Source organism: Lithobates pipiens, unplaced genomic scaffold, assembly GCF_037356315.1.
Source record: "Lithobates pipiens isolate NorthernLeopardFrog02 unplaced genomic scaffold, aLitPip1_a1.2 Scaffold_18, whole genome shotgun sequence".
Taxonomy (NCBI): Eukaryota; Metazoa; Chordata; class Amphibia; order Anura; family Ranidae; genus Lithobates; species Lithobates pipiens.
In genome coordinates, this window is record NW_027507758.1 from 436,749,636 (window position 1) to 436,776,617 (window position 26,982).

Sequence of the window (26,982 nt, forward strand, 5' to 3'; positions counted from 1 at the left end):
AAAAACCCAGGGATGAATAAACCACCAAAAGAAAGCTCTATTTGTGTGAAAAAAATTATATGGGTACAGTCCACCCTGACCGCGCAATTGCCATTCAAAGTGTGACAGTGCTGAAAGCTGAAAATTGGTCTGGCCGGGAAGGGGGTGCAAGTCCCCAGTCGGCAAGTGGTTAACCACTTGCTGCCTGGCCTATAGCAAAATGATGGCCGGGGTGGTGGTTCAGTTATCCTGGACGTCATATGACGTCTTTCAGGATAACTACCGGCGCGCAGTGCGGTGATCAGTGGTGTGGCGTGTCAATCTGACACACAGCTACACTGATCTCGGTAAACGAGAGATGGAAGTTCTTTACCACATGATCAGGCATGTCCAATCACGTTGGATCACAGTGTAAACAGGAAAAGCTGTGTATTGGCTTTTCCTCACTCGCGTCTGACAGGCGTGAGTAGAGGCAAGCCGATTGGTGGTCCGCCTGACAGGGGGGTCTGATTGATTAACAGCGCAGCCTCCCCATCGATTCCCACCAGGGATGGCATGGCCACCAGGGATGACAGTGCCCAAAATATGCCAGTGCCCACAAATGGTGCCAGTCAGTGCCCATTACCAATACCTGCCAGATGTCTCCCTATCAGGGATGCCCATCAGTGCCATCTATCAGTGTCCATCAGTGCCCACCTATCAGTGGCCATTCATGCCACCTATCAGTGCCACCCATAGGTATCCATCAGTGCAGCCTGCATGGCACTTCGGCAGCGACGCAACACAGGCGATTTTAACACTTTTTTGGCCGCTAGCAGGGGTTAAAAGCGCCCCTGATAGCGGCCGAAAAGCGCTGCTAAAACTACAGTAACGTTTGTACTTTACCACTAACGCACCCCTGCCCCAATGTGAAAGTAGCCTAAAGGGATGCAGGCCCAGCAGTTTTCCTCATTAGAACCCCTCATTTGCACAGCTGACTGATAATTATGAAAGCGCTCCCATTAGACTCACTCAGAACAGAGGTACAGCGGAAAACACAAAAGGATTTCTTTAGAATAACAAACGTTAGGAATCTGCAACAAAGCTTATTATAATCCTTGCAATGTACATAGATCACCAAGAGGAGAAGGTTTTTTTCTCAACAAAAGTGGAGTTACGCTTTAAGTTTTATTATACAGAGCAGTATTTGTACTAACTTTTATATATATTTGAAAGGTTTGCTTTATTGTAATATAAATGAATATGGCAATCCTTTTCAATAAATTGGATATGCATGTTTTTTATTACCTGATTATTTGACAGAAGAATTTATTGTACTTCCAAGCCTCGATTGTGAAAATGCAATCCAAATAGAAAGAAATTATAACATCTTAAAAACAGTACAGTCTTATTTTCAGGTACGTCTGAACACAAACTGCTTATATTGTACGACATCTGCGATCTACTTTTGCAAAGTTGAACGTATTTGTTGCGAGAAGATTACTAAGATCAGCCTCACGTCTCTGTCTTCCTATTGAGAAGTGGAAGCAGACTCCACCCTCTTGCAGCTCTGAACAGAAGAGACTGATTCAAAGAACATCTCACTCTACTACCAGCCTCACACAGAGAATGTGCTTTGATTGTACCCAGCACACCGGCTAGCCTGCTGCACCTCATCTGCTGACCCCATCATGTTCTGCAGGATCCTACACTGATGAGATGCTGCTGCCTTCCACAACCTGCACCAGGTGGATTAGAAACTTTAATGGAAATGATAAGGCATTTTATTTAGTTCAGTGTTCTTTTCTTGTGAATCCTCTCTTCTAGTGGATGTAAACTGTGGCTTGAGTGGAGCTAACTACATTAAAAAAACATCAGTGCAACAGCTGCCAATTTAAGGAGTACAAAGTAAGTTGGCTGATGGATGAAGAGGGATTAGAAAAGTGAAGAATTGTTATGGCTGCCTTTTTACGAGAGTGTCCTGTTATATATTAAAAGGATACAGACTGCGGCTACCACAATGTCCGTGGCAACAACTGTCATATACACAAACAACTCCAGGTTCACTACAGAGACGCCAAAGCCACAGTCTACTCCAAATGTCTTTCTATTTTGTCTCACACTGACTCTGACCCTTATCGTCCTTGCAGGCAGTATTTACTCATTGGTGTCCTTGCTGAAGATAAAGAGCAAGTCTACCCTGTGTGTGCTTGTGACCTCCTTGTCTGTGGATGACTTTTTGAGTGTGGTACCTGCCTCCATCTTCATGCTAAAACAATGGACGAACCATCCGTTATCCCAGCCCTTATGCACTGCTGCTGCCTTCATCTACCTGTTTCAGGGGGTATCCAGTAACTTAAAGGCATCCATCATGATTTCCTATAACTTCTGTACATCTGCCAAACTGGGAGAATATAAAACTGAAAAAATGCCTTTGAAAATGTTATGGGTAATCCTAAGCACATGGCTTGTTAGTTTGTTAATAAGCGTGCTGCCTTTTTGTGGTTGGGGAGCATTTGATGCCACCTCCTGGGGATGCCTTGTGGACTGCAGTAGCTCTTATGTGCTGTTTTTATTTGCGTTGTACTCCATCTGCTTCTGTGTTCTGACAGTCTTCTCTGTTCCCTTAACTCACCAGTTGCTTTGTTCGGACAGCCGAGAACAGCTACTTTATTTGAACTGCAAAGATATTGCTAAAGGTTATCTAACCCACAGTACACCTCTGGGCAGCAATGACTCCTTTGTGTCTCCTGATAATCCTGCCAGCAAAACCTTGAAGAATTTCAATGAGAATTGTGTGAGCTCAGAGGCTGTGTGCAAGAGGAGCCTGGGCGACGATCAACATGGTATACACAGCCTGAGAGGGAGCAGGAGCATGACAGTGTTGTATGCTCAGAAGCGATTCTCTCTCATTCTTGCTCTGACTAAAGTATTTCTGTGGCTTCCAATCATGGTAAAGATTCCTATTCTTTATTAATTAAATATGTTGCCTGTGTTAACTCGAAGGGGTGTTCTGCTTTAAACCATAGGTAAATCCCTGATAAAGACCCATTTGTCTAGACACATAGATCAATCATCCTTTCCATAATGGTCCCTTTTCCAATCTTACTTTGACAAAAGTATCTCTGTGACTTCCAATCATGGTAAAGACCTATTCTGTAATAATGTATTATGTCGGCTCTGTTAACTTTAAGGGGTGTTCTGCTTTAAACCATAGGTATATCCCTGATATAGACCCATAGATAGATCATCCTTTCCATATTGGTCTCTTTTCCATTTTTACTTTAATTAAAGTATTTCTGTGGCTTCCATTCATGGTAAAAACCTGTTCTGTAATAATGTATTGTGTTGACTCCGTTAACTTTAAGGGGTGTTCTGCTTTAAACCATGGTTACATCTCTGATATACACCCATAGATCAATCAACCTTTCCATAATGGTCCCTTTTCCAATCTTACTTTAATGAAAGTATCCCTGTGGCTTCCAATCATGGTAAATACCTATTCTGTAATAATGCATTATGTTGACGCTGCCTGTTAACTTGAAGAGCTGTTTGGCTTTAAACTGTAGGTACATCCATGATATAGATCTATTTGTGTAGACACATAGATCAATCAACCCTTCCAGAATGGTCCCTTTTCCATTCTTACTTTAATGAACGTATCTCTGTGGCTTCCAATCGTGGTAAAGACCTATTCTGTAATAATGCATTATGTTGACACTGTTAACTTGAAGAGCTGTTTGGCTTTAAACCATAGGTACGTCCATGATATAGATCCATTTGTGTAGACACATAGATCAATCATACTTTCCATTCTTACTTTGAGCAAAGTATCTCTGTGGCTTCCAATCATGGTAAAGACCTCTTCTCTAACAATGTATTATGTTGAATCTGTTAACTTAAAGGGGTGTTCTGCTTTAAACCATAGGCACATCCCTGATGTAGACTCATTTGTGCAGACACATAGATCAATCATCTTTTTAATAATGGCCCACTTTCCATTTTTTTTTGATCAAAATATCTAATGTTCCCCTGGTCTTTCTTTCTTTCTTTGACCAAGGTATTTCTATGGCTTCCAATCATGGTAAAGACCTATGCAATCTGTTTACTTGAAAGAGTGTTCTGCTTTAAACCACAGGTGCTTCCCTGATATAGATCCTTTGTGTAGACACACAGATCAATCATCCATTTCCTAATGTACGCCTTTCCACTTTGACTAAAGTATCTCTGTGGCTTCCGATAGCAAAATAAAATACTAAATAAAATTAAATAAAATACTGTATGTTGCCTATGTTACCTTAAAGGGGTTGTAAAGTCTAAAAATGTTTTACCTTAATGCATCCCTTGCATTAAGGTAAAAAATGCTTAGGTGTCAGCATTGCCCCCTCAGCCCCCCTTTACTTACCTGAGACCCCTTTCAATCCAGCACTGTGCACGTCAGCAGATCATTTCTCCCCTCACTTCTGGGTCTTGCTGGCTTTGCTGAGGCATGGGGAATCATTGGCTCCCAGTGCTATCAATCAAAGCCAGCGATGGTGGAGCAGGGGGAGGAGCCGAGTCCTTCTGTCTGTGTCAATGGACGCATCAGCTTCCCATGGGCACACTGGACAGAGAAAAGGGGCCGAGAGCGCCAGCGAGGGGGCCAAAAAGTGGAGGTTCCGGTCCACTCTGTGCAATTCCATTGCACAGGGTAGGTACGTATAGACATGTTTGTTATTTAAAAAATGATTATCTTTACAAACCCTTTAAAGTTTTTTGTAAACCTCAGACATGAAATATGAACAAAACATATCCCTCTATAATGTGCACTTGTCTCAATCCAGAGCACTAAGTGCCATTTCTGTCCGCTACCTCATTCCTCTGCCATCAGCATAAATCACTTCTGAGAAGTTTTCCTGACACCTGACACCAAGAGAAAAATGGTGGCAGGGGAGGGAGCTCCAGCTGATTGACAGCCTCAGCTCCGTTCTGTGTGAAATGAGGAGGGGGGGTGGGGTGTCCCTACCCTACCCTCCAATCAGCTCTCAAAGCTCTCTTCACTGATGTAGCTTCAGCTCTCCACCCCTTGCCTTTAAGAACTGAGAGATCTTGTGTAAATGCTGCACTTTGAAGGGATGTAGGGAAAATACAGCTGTAAAGAAAACAGGTACAACTTATGTATAGGAGGATTTGCTTAATCTCTGTGTATCACCCGAGGCCAGTCACTTCACTGGGTATACAGTATGTGAGGGTTTACAATCACTTTAAAGTGGTGTTCTGCTTTAAAACATAGGCACATCCCTGATTTAGATACATTTGTGTAGACACGTAGATCAATCATTCTTTCCATAATGGCCCCTTTTCCTTGACCATGGTGGTTATTTACTAAAGGAAAATTCACTTTACACTGCAAATGCACTTGGAAGTAACGTCGCTGTAGATCCGAGGGGGACATGCAAGGAAAATAAAAAACAGCATTTTAGCTTGCACATGATTGGATGATAAAATCAGCAGAGCTTCCATTCATTTCAGATCTACCCCTTAGATTTAGAGTGACTGCACTTCCAAGTGCACTTGTGCAAAGTGGATTTGCCTTTCGTAAAGAATGTATTTATATGGCTTCCAATCATGGTAAAGACCAAATATGTTAACTGGCAACTTGAAGGAGTGTTTTCCAATATTCTGTAGGTGCATCCCTGATGTAGACCATCTTGTGTAGATACATAGGTAAATCATCTTTTCCATAGAATCCCCATTCCCCTCTGTTCTGTGTTGCTTTTTGTAAATAACACCCATAGAGTATATGTTTATTGATAATATTGATAATATATAGTATTGTTTTATTACTAATGCTTTGATATTGGATGTACATTTTTAGTCCACCAAGAAAATGTATACCTGAGCAGGACAAACAGTTGGCAAACAGCTAGCGAGTAATTAAGGCAGAGCCCCTTTAAGGCTGTTTGTCAAGTGACTTTAACTTTCTGCTTGAAATGTTGTGTAAGTTCATCTGTTACACAATCACTAACTTTAATTACCTGTTATTCCACAGTGGGTTACAGCAAGGTCTAAACGACTGCTTGTGTGGCCACACAGAAGAATATAACAGGGTTAAATACTTTTTGTCATGCTACCTTAGCACATTCATTGAAAGTGAAAGCTATTTAGCACTTTCTGTGTCTACAACCTTGACATGTCACAAAGAGGCATTGCTCTGGCAGTGAGCAGGGGGAAATACATGTTTTATTAACTACACATCTGTCAGAGAAGGATGAAGCGACACATATTAATGCCAGAAGAAGTCTTTTGAGAGGAAAAAAGGTTAATCAAACAAGTGCCCAGGCAATCTGATTCTCACAGGACCTGGAATATAATGGATAAAACTGTACAGAGGTCTGTATCATGTTTAATAAGGGTGGTAGCTAAACATCATGGCGTTAGAAAATATCAGAAGGGGCTCCCGCTTTCTATATACATTTGCACTAGACCTCAGTTAAAGTACATGGCAGGGCAAAATGTAAAAAAAAAAAATAGCCTATACAGTACACTTCTGCCATATATTTCCCTGTGTTTTAAATGACCTGCAAATATGCAAAAATAATTGTTCCTGGCGTGGGCTGAGAAAACAGTGAGTTTTCTAAACTGAACTTGCAAAGAATGGGGTCAACCTTGACCAGCTGTTTCCTTTGCTAAACTACAAAACCGCTACCTTTTTTGTCATATCCATGGAAAGACACAAAAGAGACAATGGGGGTTATTTACTAAAGGCAAATGCACTTTGCACTACAAGTGCAAACTACAAGTTCAAAGTGCACTTGAAATTGCACTGAAATTGCACTTGAAAGTGCAGTCACTGTAGATCCGAGGGGGACATGCAAGAAAAATAAAAAACAGCATTTGAACTTGTACATGATTGGATGATAAAATCAGCAGAGCTTCCACTCATTTCAGATCTACCACTTAGATTTACAGCGCCTGCACTTCCAAGTGCACTTTCAGTGCAATTTCAAGTGCACTTTGTAGGTAACTCTAATAATATTAGTATTGATATCACATTAACCCCCCCTAGCGGTATTCCTGAGTCTGGCTAGGGGTGAAAATTCAGCACCATTAGCGGTAACCCCGAGCTAGATTCGGGATCTGAGCTTACTTATCTTATCCCCTGGATCCAGCGATGTCCCCCCGCACTGCGAGCGGCTCGTCCTCCGCTCGATGTATCACATCTCCGGGCTTCGTTCCCTGCGAGCATTGCGACGCACGGGGAAGGAGAACGGCGCCAAATTCAAAAAGTAAAACACACACATTACATACAGTATAATGTAATCTTACAGATTACATTATACTGTATGTAATTATTTCACATCCCCTTTGTCCCTAGTGGTCTGCCCAGTGCTCTGCATGCAGTTTTATAATATAAAAACTGTTCTTTATGCCTGGAAACTGGAGATTGTCCATAGCAACCAAAACTGTCCCTTTACATCAAAAGAGGTTTTAGACCAGCTAGAAAACAGCGATAATAAATTAGAATCACTCGCAGAATTGAGCGATAGCGATTTGTGGGGAGATCCGTCATCAAATACTGAAAAGTAATGACAGTGACAATTCTGAGCAAATTTCTGTGTTTTTGATTTGATTACATTATTGAATCATTTTTATTTTTATTATTATTATATTATTATTTGGTATAATTATTTATAGTTATTTATTATATTATAATTTATGATTTAATTTTTCAAACTTTATCATACCCGGGATGTCTGCTAGACTCTGGTTTGGACAGATTTAAGTGATTTATTCCTAAGAATTACAGGACTACAATATAAAATGCCCAATTTCCATGCAAAATAATGGTAGCGCTTTCAGCACCTAAAATCTGAAATAATCATACCGCCAGGGAGGTTAATGGAAGGTGCTCATCTCTTAAACTGGTCAGGAAAACATATGGGAGGTGTTTTTTTTTTTGTAGTCCAAAGGAAGAGTTGCTTAGATTCCTTGAGATAACAAAGGCAGACTGAGCAGGCAGTCTAAAGCCGTCTATAGATGATGCAATTTTTTTTTCCTGCAACCCACTAGATTCCCCCATCCCCACAGTAATTGTTGATGGGGGAATCCCTCTCGTGCATGGGGAGGGGGGAGCGGGGAGCTGTCTCTGCCAGGAGAACACAGTAATTATTGCTAGCGGCTATATTCGCTGGCAATAGTCACATGTAAAAATCCAATATGCTGGTTGTACCCCAGTCGATCGATGGATCAACTTGGGTACAATCAGCCTGGCCATGGATAGTTTGAATCTCGGCTGGTTCAGCAGGGGCCATCCATGCTCGGCTTTAATTTCTGACAGAATCAACAGGTAATGACAAAACATTTCAGCGATACTGTATAATTAGCAAAGAGGCAACAAATAAGACTGCAATCCATTAAAGAAGTAGTCTTCTAACCATTTTTATTATTGTGTTCTGTTCTTCAGGGGACAAAGTACATGTACTTTCTCCCATCTTCCTTTTTGCTGTCAAAGGCCAGCAGGGCACCCCCTCCATCTTATACTGCCATTCAACAACGCAGCAAGCAAGGAGATGGCTGCTTCGACAGATGGCACTTCTCTCTGTCTCCAAGCACTTGTCCAACAAAAAAAAAAAGGCATATCATGATGAATGCAGCTAAAATATTCCAGACAATGGGCAAGTGCTTTGAGACAAACGTGCAATCTGTCAAAGCAACCATCTCCTTGTTGCGTTGTTAGATGGCCATTGAGGAGGAGGTGTGTTCTATCCAGCTTCAAAGCTAGCCTCAGACAGCACATAGGAAGATGGGACAAAGTACTACATGTACTTTGACCCCCTGGGGAACAGAGCTTATCAATAAAAATGGAAGTTATACTGCTTCTTTAAAGTAGAAGTTCACCCTAGAACATAAAACAGCCATATAACAATAGTTTGTATTCTGTCAACATTTCAGTTGTCCAGAAATCATAATTGGAAGCTATCAACCATTTACCAATGACACCATGCAGCTCAAGGTGTTTCTTATGCCACGTACACAGGATAGGACTTTCCGGCAGACTTGGTCCAGTGGACCGGAAATCCGTCGGGCAATTCGATCTTGGGCTCCAGCAGACTTTTTCCCCCCAAAAGTCAGACGGACCTATAATTAAAACATTTTTCAAATCTATCAAACGGACTCAAGTCTGAGGGACTATAAAGTGGGAAAACCGTTCATCTGTGTGCTGGTCCGATGGACCAAATACGATGCAAGGGCAGCTATTGGCTAATGGCTATTGAACTTCTTTGTTTAGTCCCGTCTTACGTCATCACGTTCAAAACGAACCGACTTAGTCTGGTCGTGTGTGGCCAAGTCCATTCATTCAGAAAGTCCATCAGACCTCTGCCGAAAGTCCGTCAGGAAGACCGTCTGACCTAGTTCGTTGAAAGTCCGGTCGTGTGTGTGCAGCATTAGGCTCCTTTGTGCTTTTTGTGTCTTTGACGGCATCAATGCACATTGGGGCTTTTTCCAGTAAGACTTTTCAGTCACAAGATGTAGATATCATTGGGGGGCTTGGCAACGCCGTGAGTAGCATGTTATCACTGGTAAGTGGTAGGTAGTTTCCAATGCCAATTGCTGGTGGACCATAGGCAGAATTCAAACATGGTGTTAAGAATGTATTAAGGTACATGTGTTATATGGCTTTTTAATGTTCATAAAGTAATTACAGGGTAATCTTCTACTTTAAAGTGGTGTTAAAAACCCTCAAGCATGTGTATACTGTCTAAATGCTGATTTCGGAACACATAATGAGTGTTTTTTGCATTGCCGTGCCTGTTATTGATAGCTGGTTAATCGTTTTTTCTATGCATCAGCAAAACCAGTTTGCCAGTGAGCTGCGGCTAACAATCAATTAAGCTGTCAGTGTGCACCTAAAGAATATGTCTTTTTTGGTTGGTCTCTATCTTTACAACTATGCTTTTCACGGAGAGCACCTTTCTTATCCACTGACAGATCTTGCAACTCAAGGGAGAAAAGAAAGTGGCAAGCCATAGAGAAAAAAATTAATATTTAGTTTAACAGCAGGTGTTATTGGAAGAAACAGATCATAAGCATATGCATGTTAGGAGGCATAGAAGGCCCCCACCAGGACCTCTGTTCCTGCAAATCATAGAGCAGAAACATGGGTTGCTATGGCTGTAATTAAATGCTTGCAAATGTAGTAAAGTGGTTCTGAAGGCAGAAGATTTTTCACCATAACACATTCTATACATTAAGTTTAAAAAAAAACATCCACATGCAGCTCCCCCTAAATACTTACCTGAGCCCAATCTCAATTCAGTGATGTGCACAAGGGCAACAGCTCTCTCAGCCCTCCCTCTTCTCATTGGACAGAGAAGCAGCAGTGGAGCCATTGACTCCTGCTGCTGTCAATCACTGCCAATGAGGAGAGAGCAGGGAGCAGAGCTGAGCTGCATTCTGTGGGTCACTAGACACACAAAGCTGGCTCAGGAGCAAGCACACACTAATGTCCCCATAACAAGCAGCTTGCTATGGGGACACTCAGTGGGGGGGAGGGGCCAGGGAGAGCTGATGGGAGACCCCAGAAGAGGAGGATTTGGGCTGCTCTGTCCAAAACTATTGCACAGAGCAGGTACCTTGAAAAAGTATTCATGCCCCTTGAAATTTTCCACATTTTGCCATGTTACAACCAAAAACACAAATGTATTTTATTGGGATTTTATGTGGTAGACCAACACAAAATGGCACATCATTTTGAAGTGGAACGAAAATGATAAAAAAAAATTAAATTTCTTACAAATAAATATGTGAAAAGTGTAACGTGCATTTGTATTCAGCCCCCCTGAGTCAATATTTTGTAGAACCACATTTTACTGCAATTACAGCTGCACGTCTTTTTGAGTATGTCTCTACCTACTTTGCACATCTAGAGAGTGACATTTTTGCCCATTCTTCTTTGCAAAATAGCTCAAGCTCTTTCAGATTGGATGGAGAGCATCTGTGATCAGCAATTTTCAAGTCTTGCCACAGATTCTCAATTGGATTTGGGTCTGGACTTTGATTGGGCCATTTTAACACATGAATATGCTTTGATCTAAACCATTCCATTGTAGCTCTGGCTGTATGTTTAGGGTCGTTGTGCTGCTGGAAGGTGAACCTCTGTCCCAGTCTCAAGTCTTTTGCAGACTCTAACTGATTTTCTTAAAAAATTGCCCTGTATTTGGCTCCATCCATCTTCCCATCAGCTCTGACAAGCTTCGCTGTCCCTGCTGAAGAAGAGCATCCCCACATGATGACCATGTTTCACGGTGGGGATGTTGTGTTCAGGGTGATGTGCAGTGTTAATTTTCTGCCACAACTAGCGATTTGCCATTAGGACAAAAAGTTCAATTTTGGTCTCATCTGATGAGAGCACCTTCTTCCACATGTTTTGCTGTGTCCCCCACATGGCTTCTCGCAAACTGCAAACGAGACTTCTTATGGCTTTCTTTCAACAATGGCTTTCTTCTTGCCACTGTTCTATAAAGGTCAGATTTGTGGAGTGCAAGACTAATAGTTGTCCTGTGGACTGATTTTCACACCTGAGCTGTGGATCTCTGCAGCTCCTCCAGAGTTACCATGGGCCTCAAGGCTGCTCTTCTTGCCCAGCATGTCAGTTTAGGTGGACAGCCATGTCTTGGTAGGTTTGCAGTTGTGCCATACTGTTTCCATTTTCAGCTGATGATGGATTGAAAAGTGCTCCATAAAATGTTCAAAGCTTGGGATATTTTTTCTATAACCTAACCCCGCTTTTAAACTTCTCCACAACTCTATCCCTGACCTGTCTGGTGTGTTCCTTGGCCTTCATGATGCTGTCTGTTCACTAAGATTCTCTAACAAACTTCTGAGCGCTTCACAGAACAGCTGTATTTATACTGAAATTCAATTTCACACTTTTTCAAGGCACTGTAACCATTTTGCCTTTGGAATCACTTTAAATCACAGAGAAATAACATAAACACAGATTTATAAATGGCTAAGCTAAAATTCAAGTAAAGTCATAAAACAATAAGCTAAGTGCAAAATACAAAGCTCCCGAGTTCTTGGCCTTACCAGCTAGCAAAGGGAACCCGATTACATGCCATGATGCTTCTATAAAGTGTGGTCCTATTGCAATCCATAGATGTGCCAACATAATGATCCGCAGAAGAGAAAAAAATGTCAGCAAACTAAACTGGTTTAGCAACAAAAACTATCCAGACTTTCACTGGGTAGCAAAATATCTTTTGTGTGCATGCACCAAACACTGCAAAAGCAAACACTTACCTTGTAAAATTATCTAATCAAGGCCCGTCAGGTTCCTCCACCCCAAACTCGCTCATCCATGTCTTTATGGACCTTTCTTTGTGGACTGGTCCAAATAATTTGGTGGATGGGGGATTATGGTGTGGGGTTGTTTATCGGGGGAGGGGCTTGACCCCTTAGTTCCAGTGAAGAGAACTCTTAAGGCGTCAGCATACCAAGACATTTTGGACAATTTCATTCTCCCAACTTTGTGGGAACAATTTGGAAATGGCCCCTTTCTGTTCCAACATGACTGCATTCTAGTGCACAAGGTCCATAAAGACATGGATGAGTGAGTTTGGGATGGAGAAACTTAACTGGCCTGCGCAGTTCTGACCTCAACCCAATAAAACACCTTTGGGTTGAATTAGAGCAGAGACTGCGAGCCAGACCTTCTCATCCGACATCAGTGCCTGACCTCACAAATGCGCTTCTGGAAGAGTGGTCAAAGATTCCCATAAACACACTCCTAATCTTTGTGAACAGCCTTTCCAGAAGATTTGAAGCTGCTATAGATGCAAAGGGTGGGCCCACTCAATATTGAACTCTACGGACAAGACTGGGATGCCATTAACCACTTGCCTACAGGGCACTTTCACCCCCTTCCGGGCCCGGCCAATTTTCAGCTTTCAGCGCGGTCATGCAATAACCATGTAAACATTTTATCTTTTTCTTCACACAAACAGAGTTTTCATTTGATGGTATTTAATCACTGCCAATGAATAAAAAAAAGCCAAAAAAATTAGAAAAAAATAAAAAGGTTTTTCTCAGCTTCTGTCAGTAAATTTTGTAAATAGGTAATTTTTCTACTTCACTGATGTGCGCTGATGAGGCAGCACTGATAGGCGACACTTACGGGCACTGATTAGGTGGCACTGATGAGGAGGCACTAATATGCCGCGCTTATGGGCACTGATAGGTGGTACTGATATGTGGCACTGATGAGCACTGATAGGCAGCATTGATGGGTGGCACTGGTGGGCACTGATAGGTGGCACTGATTGTCACCGATAAGATACACTGGTGGGAACTGATAGGTGGCACGGATAGGCGGCACTGATGGGTGGCATAGATGGGCACTAATGGGCATTGATGTGTGACACTGATGGGCATTGATGGGCAGCACTGATAGGCGGCACTGATAGCTTGCACTGACTGGCATCACTAATGGCCACTGATTGGTGGCACTTGTGGGCACTGATTACTGGCACTGGTGGGCGCTGATTGCTGGCACTGGTGGGTACTGATTGCTGGTACTGTTGGCACTTTATTGTAATCAGGGCACTGATGATCAGTGCCCTGATTACATGTCTCGATGTCCCCTGCAAGGAGATGTCACTGATTGTCTCTCTCTGTCAGTGTAAGGCGATGAGAGACGATTACCGGCATTTCCGCGTTTACATGTGACCGGCTGTGATTGGACATGCCGATCACATGGTTAAAGAGCCGCGGCTCTTTACAGAGATCAGGGTCGTGCCTTGTCCTAGCAACACGGCGCTCTCATGATCGTCACACTGCGTGCACCTGCGGGCGCGTAAGTGCGCCCATTCAGGTGCATCGTCATATGACGTCCACCCAGAACGAGAGCCACATCGTCCCTCCCTCATTTGACGGTGGGTAGGCAGCAAGCGGTTAAAGTTCATGTGCGTCTAGAGGCAGGTGTCCCAATACTTTTGGTAATATAGTATATCTACTCCGAAAAACTACAATGTTATACATGGCAGCTAACCAGTCCTTTTTTTCACCTGATGATCCTGCCAGCCACACATTTCCCGGGATGACAATGATGATCACTCACTTTTGATATCATGACAAAAGAAACAAGGAAGAGCAACAAAACCTTGATCCTTTCCTATCATCTATAACATAGAGAGTCATGATTCGGTAGTCCTCAGTAAACGATAAATATTTACCGTCAGCACAGGCAGAAAACACAGGAGATTATCAGCCACAAGATTTTTGGCAAGATCGACAGGTATTTGTTTAATTTATTAAACATCTATACCTAAACACATTCATTGGTATATTTACCATACCAAAAGAGATGAAATAAAGTGTTACTAAACACACATCATAAAAAAAAAACTATCAATAAATGGTGTATTACATGCTGTTCATACTCAGTCTCTATAAGATTTGTTTACTGTATTCTGCAAAAAACCTGGTTGATCCTGCTGTTTTCTATCTCCCCCTTCTGTCCATGTCCCCAATTCTGCTAGAGATTTTGCAGCTGTGGTGGCAACTGTGCACATGCTCAGTTTTCAGTGCCTTTCTGTGCTGAACATTTCCTCCCTATCACATCAGAGCAGCCCATGTGACTATAAAGTCAGACATGTGAGAGTATACACAGTGGTAAATGACAGCCCACTCTCTCCCAAATATATATTTGTATGCCAATTTAAAATAGTTTATTGATATTGTTTATTTATTCTCACTCTGTATTTATTCCAAAGGCTTTTTTTTAACATGTGACCAGCAACAAGAAGCTCCTTCTGCTTATGTTTCCCTGCAGACAGGCTGGGAAAGAGCTTGGTCATGTGAAAGCTGTATATTAACCACTTCACCACCGGAGGGATTTGCCCCCTTCAGGCCATTTTTTGCGGTACGGCACTGCATCGCTTTAACTGACATTTGCGTGGATGTGTGACATTATACCCAAACAAAATTTATGTCCCTTTTTTCCCACAAATAGAGCTTTCTTTTGGTGGTATTTGATCACATCTGCGGTTTTTATTTTTTGCACTATAAACAAAAAAAGAGCAACAATTTTGAAAAAAAACACATTTTTTTTGTACTTTTTGCTATAAGAAATATCCAAAATAAATAAATAAATGTCTTCATCAGTTTAGGCCGATATGTATTCTACATATTTTTGGTTATGCTCAATAATCGTATATTGATTGGTTTTCGCAAAAGTTATAGCGTCTACAAAATAGGGGATAGATTTATGGCATTTTTATTTTTTATTTATTTTTTTACAAAAAAAGGGCCGACGTACAGCTACGACGGCTCACCCAGTGGAGCCATCCTGCCGCAGTATAACTGTGGTGGCTGGTTGGCAATCGGTTAAACTCACCTAGGTAGACCTAGAACCGATGATGCATCTGTCCCCCACCTCCCCTAAGACCAAAAACTGAGCGATCAAAGACTGTTGCACACTCAGTCAGTCTTCAGTGAGCAGACAGCTGGTGATTGTCAGTCATGGCTCTCTGTTCTATCCTTCCAGCGCTCACTGGAGTGCTGGGCTTTGCAGGGGGCAGGACCGAGTGGTACAGGCATCTGGGTGGATTCCAACATTAAGGCTCGGTTCACACCTAAACCAGCCGCAGATCGCACAGCCATGCTGTCCATCCCTGTTCTCCATTTTAGTAATGAATCAGGGTAGAACCTTTGCCTGAATTCGGCCCTGAAAGAGGCAAAGACGCACAGTGTTTCTATGCAGTGTGCTCCGCAGCTGCCCCCGGAGACATGTGAACCAGCTCCATAGAAAGCCGGTCACATTGTTCTGCTAGGCAAAATGATTGCGGGGAAACAATCTTCCAATTTGCATGGGTGTAAACCCAGCCTAAAGATGGATTTAGAGCCTGGACTTGCTGAGTAACATCAGCCAACAGCGGACTTTAGCCTGCTGTTAACTGAAAACGGGTCACAGGAGTGCAGAAAGACGTGCTCTTCTTTGGCCCTACCTTTAAAGGAGTTGTAAAGGCAGAGGGTTTTTTATCCTAATTCATTCTATGCATTAAAATAAAAAACCTTTTGTGTGTGGCAACATCCCCTAATACTTACCTGAGCACCATCTCCGGCGATGTCCACGAATGTCTAAGCCACCCAGGACACTGCTCCCGATTGGCTGAGACACAGCAGCGGCGCCACTGGTTCCCACGGCTGTCAAAGTCAGTCAGCCAATCAGGGGAGATAGGGGGCAGGGCCAGATCAGGTCTCCGTGTCTGAATGGACATACGGAGCTGTGACTCAGCTTCAGTGCCCTCATAGGGAGCTTCTGTGGGGGCAATCGATAGGAGGGAGGGGCCAGGAGCAGCAAAGAGGGACCCAAGAAGTGGAGGATCCAGGCTGCTCTGTGCAAAGCCAACTGAACAGAGCAGGTAAGTATAAGATGTTTGTTTTTTGTTGTTTTTTTTTTTAAATGAGACTTTACAATCACTTTAACCAAAAATGAATGCAGTGCCACACTAAGCATCAGCCGCTGAATCAGTCTGTAGTGAAAGTGTTTTTTTAAAAGCAGAAGGTTTTTACCTTAAAGTGGGAGTAAGCTCCCTTGTATGATTTTTACCTATAAGTAAGCCTATAATAAAGCTTACCTATAGGTACAGTAAATATCTCCTAAACATGTACCGTTTAGGAGATATTTACTGTAGATGCAGTTGGTGATTTCACCAGTGCATGTGTTCTCATTGAAAATAACCGTACCGTTTCTTCAGAGCCATGATGTAAACAGAATGTGCAGGAGCGATGTCATCACCAACTCAGCAATTTATATTACCGAAGCCAGCATACCTGGAAGATCGAGTGGAGATGGAAGTGCCTTCAGTGGTGATAGCACGCTGCTGGAGGGTTTACTACTGCTTTAGTGCATTCTATGCATTAAAGGCATAAGCCCCATACACACTATCAGATTTTCTGCTTATTTTTTCCTTCAGATTTACCAAAACCATATAATATGAGGTCAAACCTTAGGAGTTTCAATTTGTATGCAATCAGGCAGGCCCTTGCACTACATGGTGTTGGTAAATCTGAAAACAAAAATCAGCAGAAAATCTGATAGTTTGTATAGGGCTTAAGTTCACCTTTGTTCACTTTTTTCTTTCTAAATTCCATCCCCCCCTTTGTATCAATATAGCATTATTGTACTTATTTTGCAAAAATAAAACAGCTTTCCATTTATTCTACACAGGCTTACCTCACTCTATTCATAGCTGTTTAAACACACTGCTCGATTACTTCTGCCCTACTTCCTGGACAGACTGTAGGTCATGACACAGGAAGGAGTTGACCAGCAGAGGGTAGATGATGCACAGTGTGTGCTAATGAGATCATCTGGTCAACTCCTTCCTGTGTCATGACCTAAAGTCTGACCAGGAAGTAAGGCAGAAGTAATAGAGCTGTGTTTTTAAACAGCTATGCAGGGAGTGAGTTAAGGGTGTGTAGAATAAGTGAAAAGCTGTTTTAATTTGGCAAAGAAGTATATTAATGCTACAGTAGCTCACAACAGTGAGTAAACTGCTCACATTTTTGTAAATAATTTATTATATCTTTTCATGTGACAACACTGAAGAAATGACACTTTGCTACAATGTAAAGTAGGGAATGTACAACTTGTATAACAGTGTAAATTTGCTGTCCCCTCAAAATAACTCAACACACAGCCATTAATGTCTAAACATCTAAATATCCAATTCACCATTTTCCCTCCCCGGTGTCATGTGACTTGTAATGCCGCATACACACGATCAAACAAGCGGGTGGAAAAGTCCGGCAAACTCAAGTCCGCCGGACAATCCCCCCGTGTGTAGCCTCCGGCATACTTTTTTGACCCGAAAGTACGGCGGACTTAGAATGCCGTGTTACACTCCAATCTTCCCGGCGGACAATCTGGCCATGTGTGTGCCAGTCCGCCGTACTTTTGAAATGAACGGACTTTTCCCGCCCGGAGAAAAGTCCGCTCATTTCGAGCGGGTCTCCAGGTAGGCGGGGCCCGCGAAGGAGACGCCGCCGGCCCCGCCACCTGGTATGGACTTAAAGGGGAACCCCAACGCCGAAAAAAATCGGTGTGGGGGTCCCCCCAAAGTCCACAACAGACCCTTGTCCAAGCATGCTACCCGGCCAGCCAGGAAAGGAGGGGCGAGCGAGCGCCCCCGCCCCCCCTGAGCCGTACCAGGCCGCGTGCCCTCAACATGGGGGGTGCCTTGGGGAAGGGGGGGCCTCGTTGATGAGGACAAGGGCCTCTTCCCGACAACCCTGGCCGTTGGTTGTCGGGGTCTGCGGGCGGGGGGCTTATCGGAATCCGGGAGCCCCCTTTAATAAGGGGGCCCCCGGATACTGGCCCCCCACCCTATGTGAATGAGTATGGGGTACAATGTACCCCTACCCATTCACCTGTAAAATAAAAGTACAAAAAAAACACAACGCACGAGATAAAATAGTTTATTGCACAGCTCCGGGGGTCTTCCGTCTTCGGGGGTCTTCTCGCCGGCCTCTTCTTCCGACTTCGGGGGTCTTGTCCCCCTCTTCGGTTCTTCTGCCGGGCCACCGCGCCTTCTTCTAGCTCTTTTACAGGCGGTGGCCCGGTCTTCTGTCGCCGCCGCCGCCTTCCGTTCTTCTGTTCTTCTCTTCTTCTTCAGATGTTGCCTCGCCGAGTCCTCCACTCACAATGACAGGGACCGGGCACGCGGCGACTTATATAGGGACAAGGGGCGGGGTCTTAGGTGGATGTCACATGGGTTCATGTCACATGGGTTGATGTCACATGGCGACAGTCCCAGCATCCTCCGGGACTGTGACATTATAAGGGGGCGGGGTCACCATTGTCCCTATATAAGTCGCCGCGTGCCCGGTCCCTGTCACTGTGAGCGGAGGACTCGGCGAGGCAACATCTGAAGAAGAAGAAGAGAAGAACAGAAGAACAGAAGGCGGTGGCGGCGCTCAAAATGAGCGGACTTTCCTCTGCGTGTGTGGGCGAGTCCGTTCATTTCAAAAGTAGGGCGGATAGTACGGCGGACTTAGTGCACCGTATTAGTCCGCTGAAAAAGTGCCGTGTGTGGGCAAGTAGCCCGTTCGGAAAGTCAGACGGACAGTCTGGCGGAAAGTCCGCCAGACTAAGTACGTCGGACAGACGGCTACGTGTGTACGCGGCTTTAGTGTTACAAGGTCTCAGGCGTGAATGGGGAGCAGGTGTGTTAAATTTGGTGTTATCGCTCTTACTCTCTCATACTGGTCACTGGAAGTTCAACAGGGCACCTCATGGCAAAAAATTCTGAGGATCTGAAAAAAGGAATTATTGCTCTACAGATGGCCTAGTATATAAGAAGATTGCCCAGACCCTGAAACTGTTCTGTAGCAAGGTGGCCAAGACCATACAGCGGTTTAACAGGACAGGTTCACTCAGAACCGGCCTCGCCATGGTTGACCAAAGAAGTTGAGTGTACATGCTCAGCATCATATCCAGAGGTTGTCTTTGGAAAAATAGACATATGATCACCTCCGGCATTGCTGCAGAGGTTGGAGGGGTGAGGGGGTCAACCTGTCAGTGCTCAGACTGTACGCCGCACACTGTAGCAAATTGGTCTGCATGGCTGTCCTCCCAGAAGGAAGCCTCTTCTAAAGATGGTCAAGCGTGTGTGGCGGCAACCAGGTGAGGAGAACAAAGACAAGTGTGTCTTGCCTAGTCAAGCATGGTGGTGGGAGTGTCATGGTCTAGGGCTGCATGAGTGATGCCGGCACTGGGGAGCTACAGTTCATTGAGGGAACTATGAATGCCAACGTATACTGTGACATACTGAAGCAGAGCATGATCCCCTCCCTTCGGAGACTGGGCCGCAGGGCAGTATTCCATCATAATAACAACCCCAAACACACCTCCAAGATGACCGCTGCCTTGCTAAAGAAGCTGAAGGTAAAGTTGATAGACTGGCCAAGCATGACCTACACCCTATTGAGCATCTGTGGGGCATCCTCAAAACCTCAAAACCTTGCTCTCCTCCACCTTCCTCAAATGGAAGGTGGAGGAGAACAAGGTCTCTAACATCCACCAGCTCTGGGATGTCATCATGGAGGAGTGGAAGAGGACTCCAGTGGCAACTTGTGAAGCTCTGGTAAACTCCATGCCCAAGAGGGTTAAGGCAGTGCTGGAAAATAATGGTGGCCACACAAAATATTGACCATTTGGGCCCAATTTGAACATATGTACTCCGGGGTATACTCACTTTTGTTGCCAGAGGTTTAGACATTAATGGCTGTGTGTTGAGTTAGTTTGAGGGGACAGCAAATGTTCATTGTTATACAAGCTGTACACTCACTACTTTACATTGCAGCAAAGTGTCATTTCTTCAGCGTTGTCACATGAAAAGGTATAATAAAATATGTGTGAGGGGTGTACTCACTTTTGTGAGATACTGTATATTGGTACATAGGGGGTCTGGAATAAAAAAAAAGTGAACAAAGGCAAACTAAGGCCTTTAAGGTAAAAAAAAACATTCTGTAAGCAGCCCTCCCCCCACCTCCAGCCCCCCCCCCCAAATACTTGACTGAGCCCGATCTTGGTCCAATGGTATGCATGAGAGCAGAGGCTCTCTCCCCTCTATCTCTTCTCACAGGCTCAGCCATTGGCTACTGCTGCTGTCAACCGCAGCTAGTGAATGGGGGGTAGGACCGAACCATGCACTGTTTGTCTTATGGACTTTGAAGCAAGCACACCGGTGTCCCTATAGCAAGTGGCTTGCCATGGGGGCACACGGCAAGGGGGAGGGGCTAGTAGTGCTGGCGGGGCACCCAAAAAGAGGACCATTGCACGCACAGAGCAGGTAAGTATAACATGTTTGTTATCTTTTTTTAAACTGTGCATTTAAAATCACTTGAAGCCTCAGGCTTTATTTTTCTGGATTGCTTTCCTTGAGTGGTCCTCCAGGCTCATGAGCACTCAGTGAGCAGTTCCACCACTTTAAATACACCTCACCACTACAAGCCCTGGAACATCCTTTGTGCACTTTGGGTTACATTAAGCTATTCAACCAATAAATACAGTTTTCCCAACAAGTAATTTACATGAATATATTCAGCCTTCACACTCCATGTATAAATACATTTTATTTTATGTAAAGTTAGCCTTGGATACAATTATCTCCATGCAGACACCCTAAAAACAATTATCCATGCTGCCATTTAATATTTAAATGTAAATGAGTCTATTGCTGCACTTTATTTCTTGCTTGATAATTGTTGATTGGACAGTTCATTGTATGAAATCTCTGCTTTACAGATACAGATGGCTGTCCAGCACATTGTTGGATTTCAGAGTCATTCTTTTGAGACATTAAGTTTTCTTCTGACTTTGCTAGCTGCCACCACTACACCACTGTTTGTTCTGTCTGAGCACTGGAGTCACCTCCCATGTGGATGCATCATTAACTGCAAGAAGAGTGCGTACTCAATGACATCGGAAGATTGCCAAGGTTAGAGACTAGTCTATTTTATTTCAGATAGTAATATTCATAACTATGTCTTAGCATATTAATTTGTTCAGGGATTATAGGTAGAGTTCATCATTTTCTTCTATTGCAATTAATGGGTTTCATGCGATACTGAACCTACTACTGTTAAGACTGTGGCTAATGACACATTTTAGGGACTGTTCACATTTTACAGGTTTGCTATGGTACTGTATAAATTAATTATTTCTACATCTTAGACTTTTTTGTTTTAAATGAGGATGGGTTAGAACCTTTGATAGTTTTTAATGCTCCATTGAGGAAATTTCCCCCTCACTTCCTGTCTTAGTGACTACTTTTCACCTGGAGATCAAGTGAGTGAAAATTTCCAGAAGAAATTAAAAGAAGAGGTAGGAATAGGGTGGAGTATGCAGAGATAAATCTGTAGCTTATTTAATCTAATCTACAGGCTCCTGAATGATGAAATATACAGTCCAATTTTTGGCCTACATTATCAATAAGTCAGCATACACGCTGAAATATCTTTTTATAAATGCAAATACAGGACTCGCCTCCACCAGATGCATAGTTATGTATTTTGCTCCAATTTCCACTAAAATAATGGATGGACAACAGAAAATCTATAGTTTTTATTAGAGTCTTTTTTACCAAGGGCTTTTTTTCATCTGGGACTTGGTGGAACTCAGTTCCGCCACCTCTGGCTCAGTAGCCCCTCCTCCCTGCTGATCACTATTGCTACCAGTAAGTAAGTCCAGCTTCTGTGTTTACAAGGGATAGCTTGCCCCCCAGTGGCTCCCACAGATCAGATTTCCTGAGCAGATCCCACTGAGTGAAGGTGAGGGGCAAGGGAAATGCAGGTGCCCGGGGTGCAGTGCAGTCATGGGCGAGAGATGGTGCATGGTATGCTGCACTCCTTGTGGTCTCCATTTTTTTACCTGGTGCCTGGATGCTGATGTGCTCATTGAATGATTTCCCTGCAAGTGAGACAGCTGCCTACAGTGTGTGGGAAGGGGGTTTTTTTTGGGGGGGGGGGGGGGGGGGGGCATGATTGAGTTCCTTCACCTATTCTCTGAGGAAAAAAAAGTCCTGGTTTTACCAATGTATTTTATTTGTGTTGACCTACAGTTTGCCATAAAAAAAAAAAAAAAACTGTTGCTTTGCCAATCCAAAACAAAGTGACATTTTCTTACGATAGTCACCCTTTTAACCCCCTTTCAATCACATACACACTTACAAAGTAGAGCCTCGTACATACGGTCATGAATATCGTACAAAAAATTAATCTTTAGAATGTGTACAATATTCTGATAGTTAGTACACAACTTTCTTCTGAACTGTTTTGAAGGGACAAATATGACAATATTTCTTCTACGATATTTCTCGTTTAACCAGTTAACGACCACCCACCACACATATACTGAGGCAGGGCGGCCACTCTTCGCCAGATTATGTGCCTAGTACGTGAACTGACACTTCTGGGTCTGGGACGTGCGTGCGCTCCGTCAGCGACCCGCTCCCGCTGTGATTATACACAGTGGGATCAGAGCAGCGGGTACCATGGCACCCACTGATTGTACAGGGCACAGGCAGAACAACAATCTGCCTATGTAAACTAGGCAGATTGTCATTCTGTCAGAAGGGAAGGGATCCTGTGTTTCTACTAAGCAGGAATGTGGATTTTTTCCTTCCCCCTAGTCAAAGCACAGCGATTAAGCACAAACTAGAAATACATTTAACCCTTTGATCGCCCCTAATGGTAATCCTGTTCCTGCCAGTGTCATTAGTACAGTGACAGTACATATTTTTTAGCACTGATCACTGTATTCGTGTCACTGGTCCCAAAAAAGGGTCTAAAGTGTCAGTCAGGTTGTCCACTGCAATATCGCAGTCCCACTATAAGTTGCTGATCGCCGCCCTAACTAATTAAAAAATAAATAAAAATATCCCATAGTCTGTAGACACTATAACTTTTGCGCAAACCAATCAATATACGCTTATTGGGATTTTTTTTACCAAAAATATGTAGCAGAATACATATTGGCCTAAACTGATGAAGAAATGTAATGTTTTTATTGGGTATGTTTTATAGCAGAAAGTAAAAAATATTGTTTGTTTTTTTTTTTCAAAATTGGCAGTCTTTTTTGTTTATAGCACAAAAAATAAAAACCGCAGAGGTGATCAAATACCAACAAAAGAAAACTCTATTTGTGGGAAAAAAGGACTTAAGCCGCGTACACACGGGCAGACTGGCTGGCCAACTTAGTCCGTCGAAACACATTTCAGCGGACAGTCCGCTCGTGTGTGGGCTTCAGCGGACTTTTTCAGCGTGCAGTCTGGCGGACTAAGTATTTCGGAATTTCCGTAATACTGTCTGTCATACTTTGGTTTCAGCGGACAATCCGCTCGTGAGTAGGCTAGTTCGACGGACTAAGTATGGTGCATGCTCAGAAAGGATTTACACGGCGAAAGGTTGCATTGCTGTGTATTGGACTTCCTATTTCTAGTCCCGTCGTACGTGCTGTACATGTCATCGCGCAAGCTTTCGACGGACTGTTTGTGCATCCGTGTGTGGTCAAGTCCGTTCATTCGAAAGTAGGACGGACTGTCCGTCGGATTGTCTGACGGACTAAGTTGGCCATACAGTCCGCCCGTGTGTACGCGGCTTAAAATGTAATTTGGGTACAGTGTGCATGACCGCACAAGTAACACAGTACAGTATCACTAAAAATGGCCTGGTTGTGAAGGGGGGTAAACCTTCCGGAGCTGAAGTGGTTAATCAGTACAGTTTTCACCCAAAAATACAACATCACTTCCCAATTTTTATTCTGTCTAAAGAATTTTTGTACTTTAGTAACCTATTCATTTTTTAAGATGGAGTGTACAACAAATGGTATATTATATACAAAAAAATAGAGGCAAATTGATATGCTCAGATAAAGCAAACAAAAAAAACACTCTAATTGTGGTGTAAAATGTTGTTAATTATTCTTTATCAGCTTATTTCCCAGTGCTTCCACTGACATTTTGTACAGAATTACCCTGCCGATTATGTGACACTGCTTACTCCTGCTTATTTGCTGATGCTATGTATACAAGAGCACTTTAACAAGCACATGATGTATAGCATGACTCATAACTATTACAGAAAGAGTCTCTAATACAGTAATGTCATACAGAAGAGTATTCTTGAGCATAGCTCACAATACCCGACATTCAGTTATAACACTAGTGAAAGTGGCCCCCCGCAAACACTGCAAAGTATGAGAAAGTTTGAGTAGGGCAGAACCCCCGCTGTCATGCACATTGTAAATGCACGCTTGCATCACGCAAATGACTTGTTTGTTCGTATAACTAAAATACAGTTTGATTTTCTTCATTTACATGTATAGGCGGTTTAAGAAATATTTTTTACAGTTTGAGTTAAAGGAAACCTGTAAAAGAAATATGTGGCTGACAGTGCAGACCTCTTCAATAAATAAGAGCTGCCACCAGTTTTTGGATTTAATACTTTCAGAGTCATTGACCAGGGACAAGAATTCAACAATCAAAGCGAGTGTAGAGCAAGACAACAATCCTTGTTTTGGGTCAGTGCTTACCAGTGTGAACCAGGCCTTAGAGTCAAACGCTCCGACATTGAGAGCTCATGTTGCATGACGTGTGAAAATCAATGTTTCCCTATGGGAGCCGTCTTAAATGGTCCGACACAAGTTGGTCCGACTTTGAAAATGATTCCTGCACTGCTTTGGTCCGACTTTGATCCTACTTCAGCCCATTCATTATCACTGAAGTCGGATTAAAGTCTGATCGCCATCTTGACTGATCCGACTTTGGTGACTTGTGCTCTAGTGATCTTGAAGGGGAACTCCACGCCAATGTTTTTTAAAATGGCCCCTCCAAGAGCATACCTGGCCCTTCTGTCTGGTATGGATTTTAAGAGGAACGCCCATAGGGTGGGGGGCCGGGATCTGGGGGCCCCCTTGTTAAATGGGGCTTCCAGATTCTGATGAGCTCCCTGCCCGCAGACTCCGGCAACCAATGGCCAGGGTTGTCGGGAATAGGCCCCTGTCCTTATCAACGTGCGGACAAGGTGCTTTGGGGTGGGGGGTCACAGGGTGCCCCCCCCCGTTTCAAAGCAACCACCCCCCCATGTTGAGGGAATGCAGCCTGGTACGGTTCAGGAGGGGGGGCACACGCTTGTCCCCACCCCCTTTCCTGATCCGCCAGGCTGTGTGCTTGAAAAGGGTCTGGTATGGATTTTGAGGGGACCCCACACCGTTTTTTCAGCGTGGGGGTTCCCCTTGAAATCCATACCAGACTGGATGGCCTGGTATGCTCTTTGAGGGGGGACCTATGCTGTTTTATTTTTAAATTTAACGTGGAGTTCCCCTAAAGATTCATACCTGATACAGTACCTGGTATTGTCAGATCCCTGTTCATTGAAGTCGGATGCATGTTGGAATTCAAGTCACAGGGCAAAGTAAGATCCAAAGTGGTACGACTGTTGTGTCATACCAGTGTGAAACCGGCCTAAGGGCTCATTCACACAAGCACTAAGGGTCATGCATGGTGAATGGGCTAATTGTTTGTACATACCTCCCAATGTGTTGGGAATGAGGGATACCTACTAGCAAATTTATGTAAGCATAGGACAGCCCCCACCCCCATGCCCCCTTAAAGAAGAAATATACAAAAATAATAATTAGCTAAACCCACAAGTGCTTTTTTTACCACTACTATTCCTTTATATTGGCTTTTGAAATGTACAAATATAGCAATTTAGAAATTGAGTGCAAGGTTTCACTCTGGGAAACGCTTTTTGAAAGATAAAAAGTGCATTTTATATACAGCTATATACAGTATCTTACAAAAGTGAGTACAGCCCTCACATTTTTGTAAACATTTTATTTAGAAATTACACTTTGCTACAATGTAAAGTAGTGAGTGTACAGCTTGTATAACAGTGTAAATTTTCTGTCCCCTCAAAATAACTCAACACACAGCCATTCATGTCTAAACCTCTGGCAACAAAAGTGAGTACACCCCTAAGTGAAAATGTCCAAATTGAGCTCAAAGTGTCAATATTTTGTTTGGCCACCATTATTTTCCAGCACTGCCTTAACCCACTTGGGCCCAATTAGCCATTTTCCCTCCTCGGTGTCATGTGATTGGTTAGTGTTATAAGATCTCAGGTGTGAATGGGGAGCAGGTATGTTAAATCGGGTGTTATCACTCTCACTTTCTCATACTGGTCACTGGAAGTTCAATATGGCACCTCATGGTAAATAACTCTCTGAGCATCTTAAAAAAGGATTGTTGCTCTTCATAAAGATGCCCTAGACTATAAGAAGATTGCCAAGACCCTGAAACGGAGCTACAGCACGATGGCCAAGACCAACAAGCGGTTTAACAGGACAATTAAGTTGAGTGCACGTGCTCAGAGTCATATCCAGAGGTTGTCTTTGGGAAATAGATGCATAAGTGCTGCCAGCATTGCTGCAGAGGTTGAAGGGGTGGGGGGGTCAGCCTGTCAGTGCTCAGA

The 26,982-nt window shown here is 43.4% G+C and overlaps 1 protein-coding gene across 1 annotated transcript in view; it reads left to right on the plus strand.

Annotated features, from left to right (window-relative positions):
- The first annotated feature begins 1,551 nt into the window (after positions 1–1,551).
- The window catches only part of GPR149 (G protein-coupled receptor 149), a 106,010-nt gene continuing 80,579 nt past the window's right edge, over positions 1,552–26,982 (plus strand). Inside the window, exons 1-2 of the mRNA XM_077488120.1 lie at positions 1,552–2,911; positions 21,254–21,446. Of these exons, the coding sequence (XP_077344246.1) occupies positions 1,979–2,911; positions 21,254–21,446 (1,126 nt within the window). The 5' untranslated portion in view covers positions 1,552–1,978. The remainder of the gene's footprint in view (positions 2,912–21,253; positions 21,447–26,982) is intronic.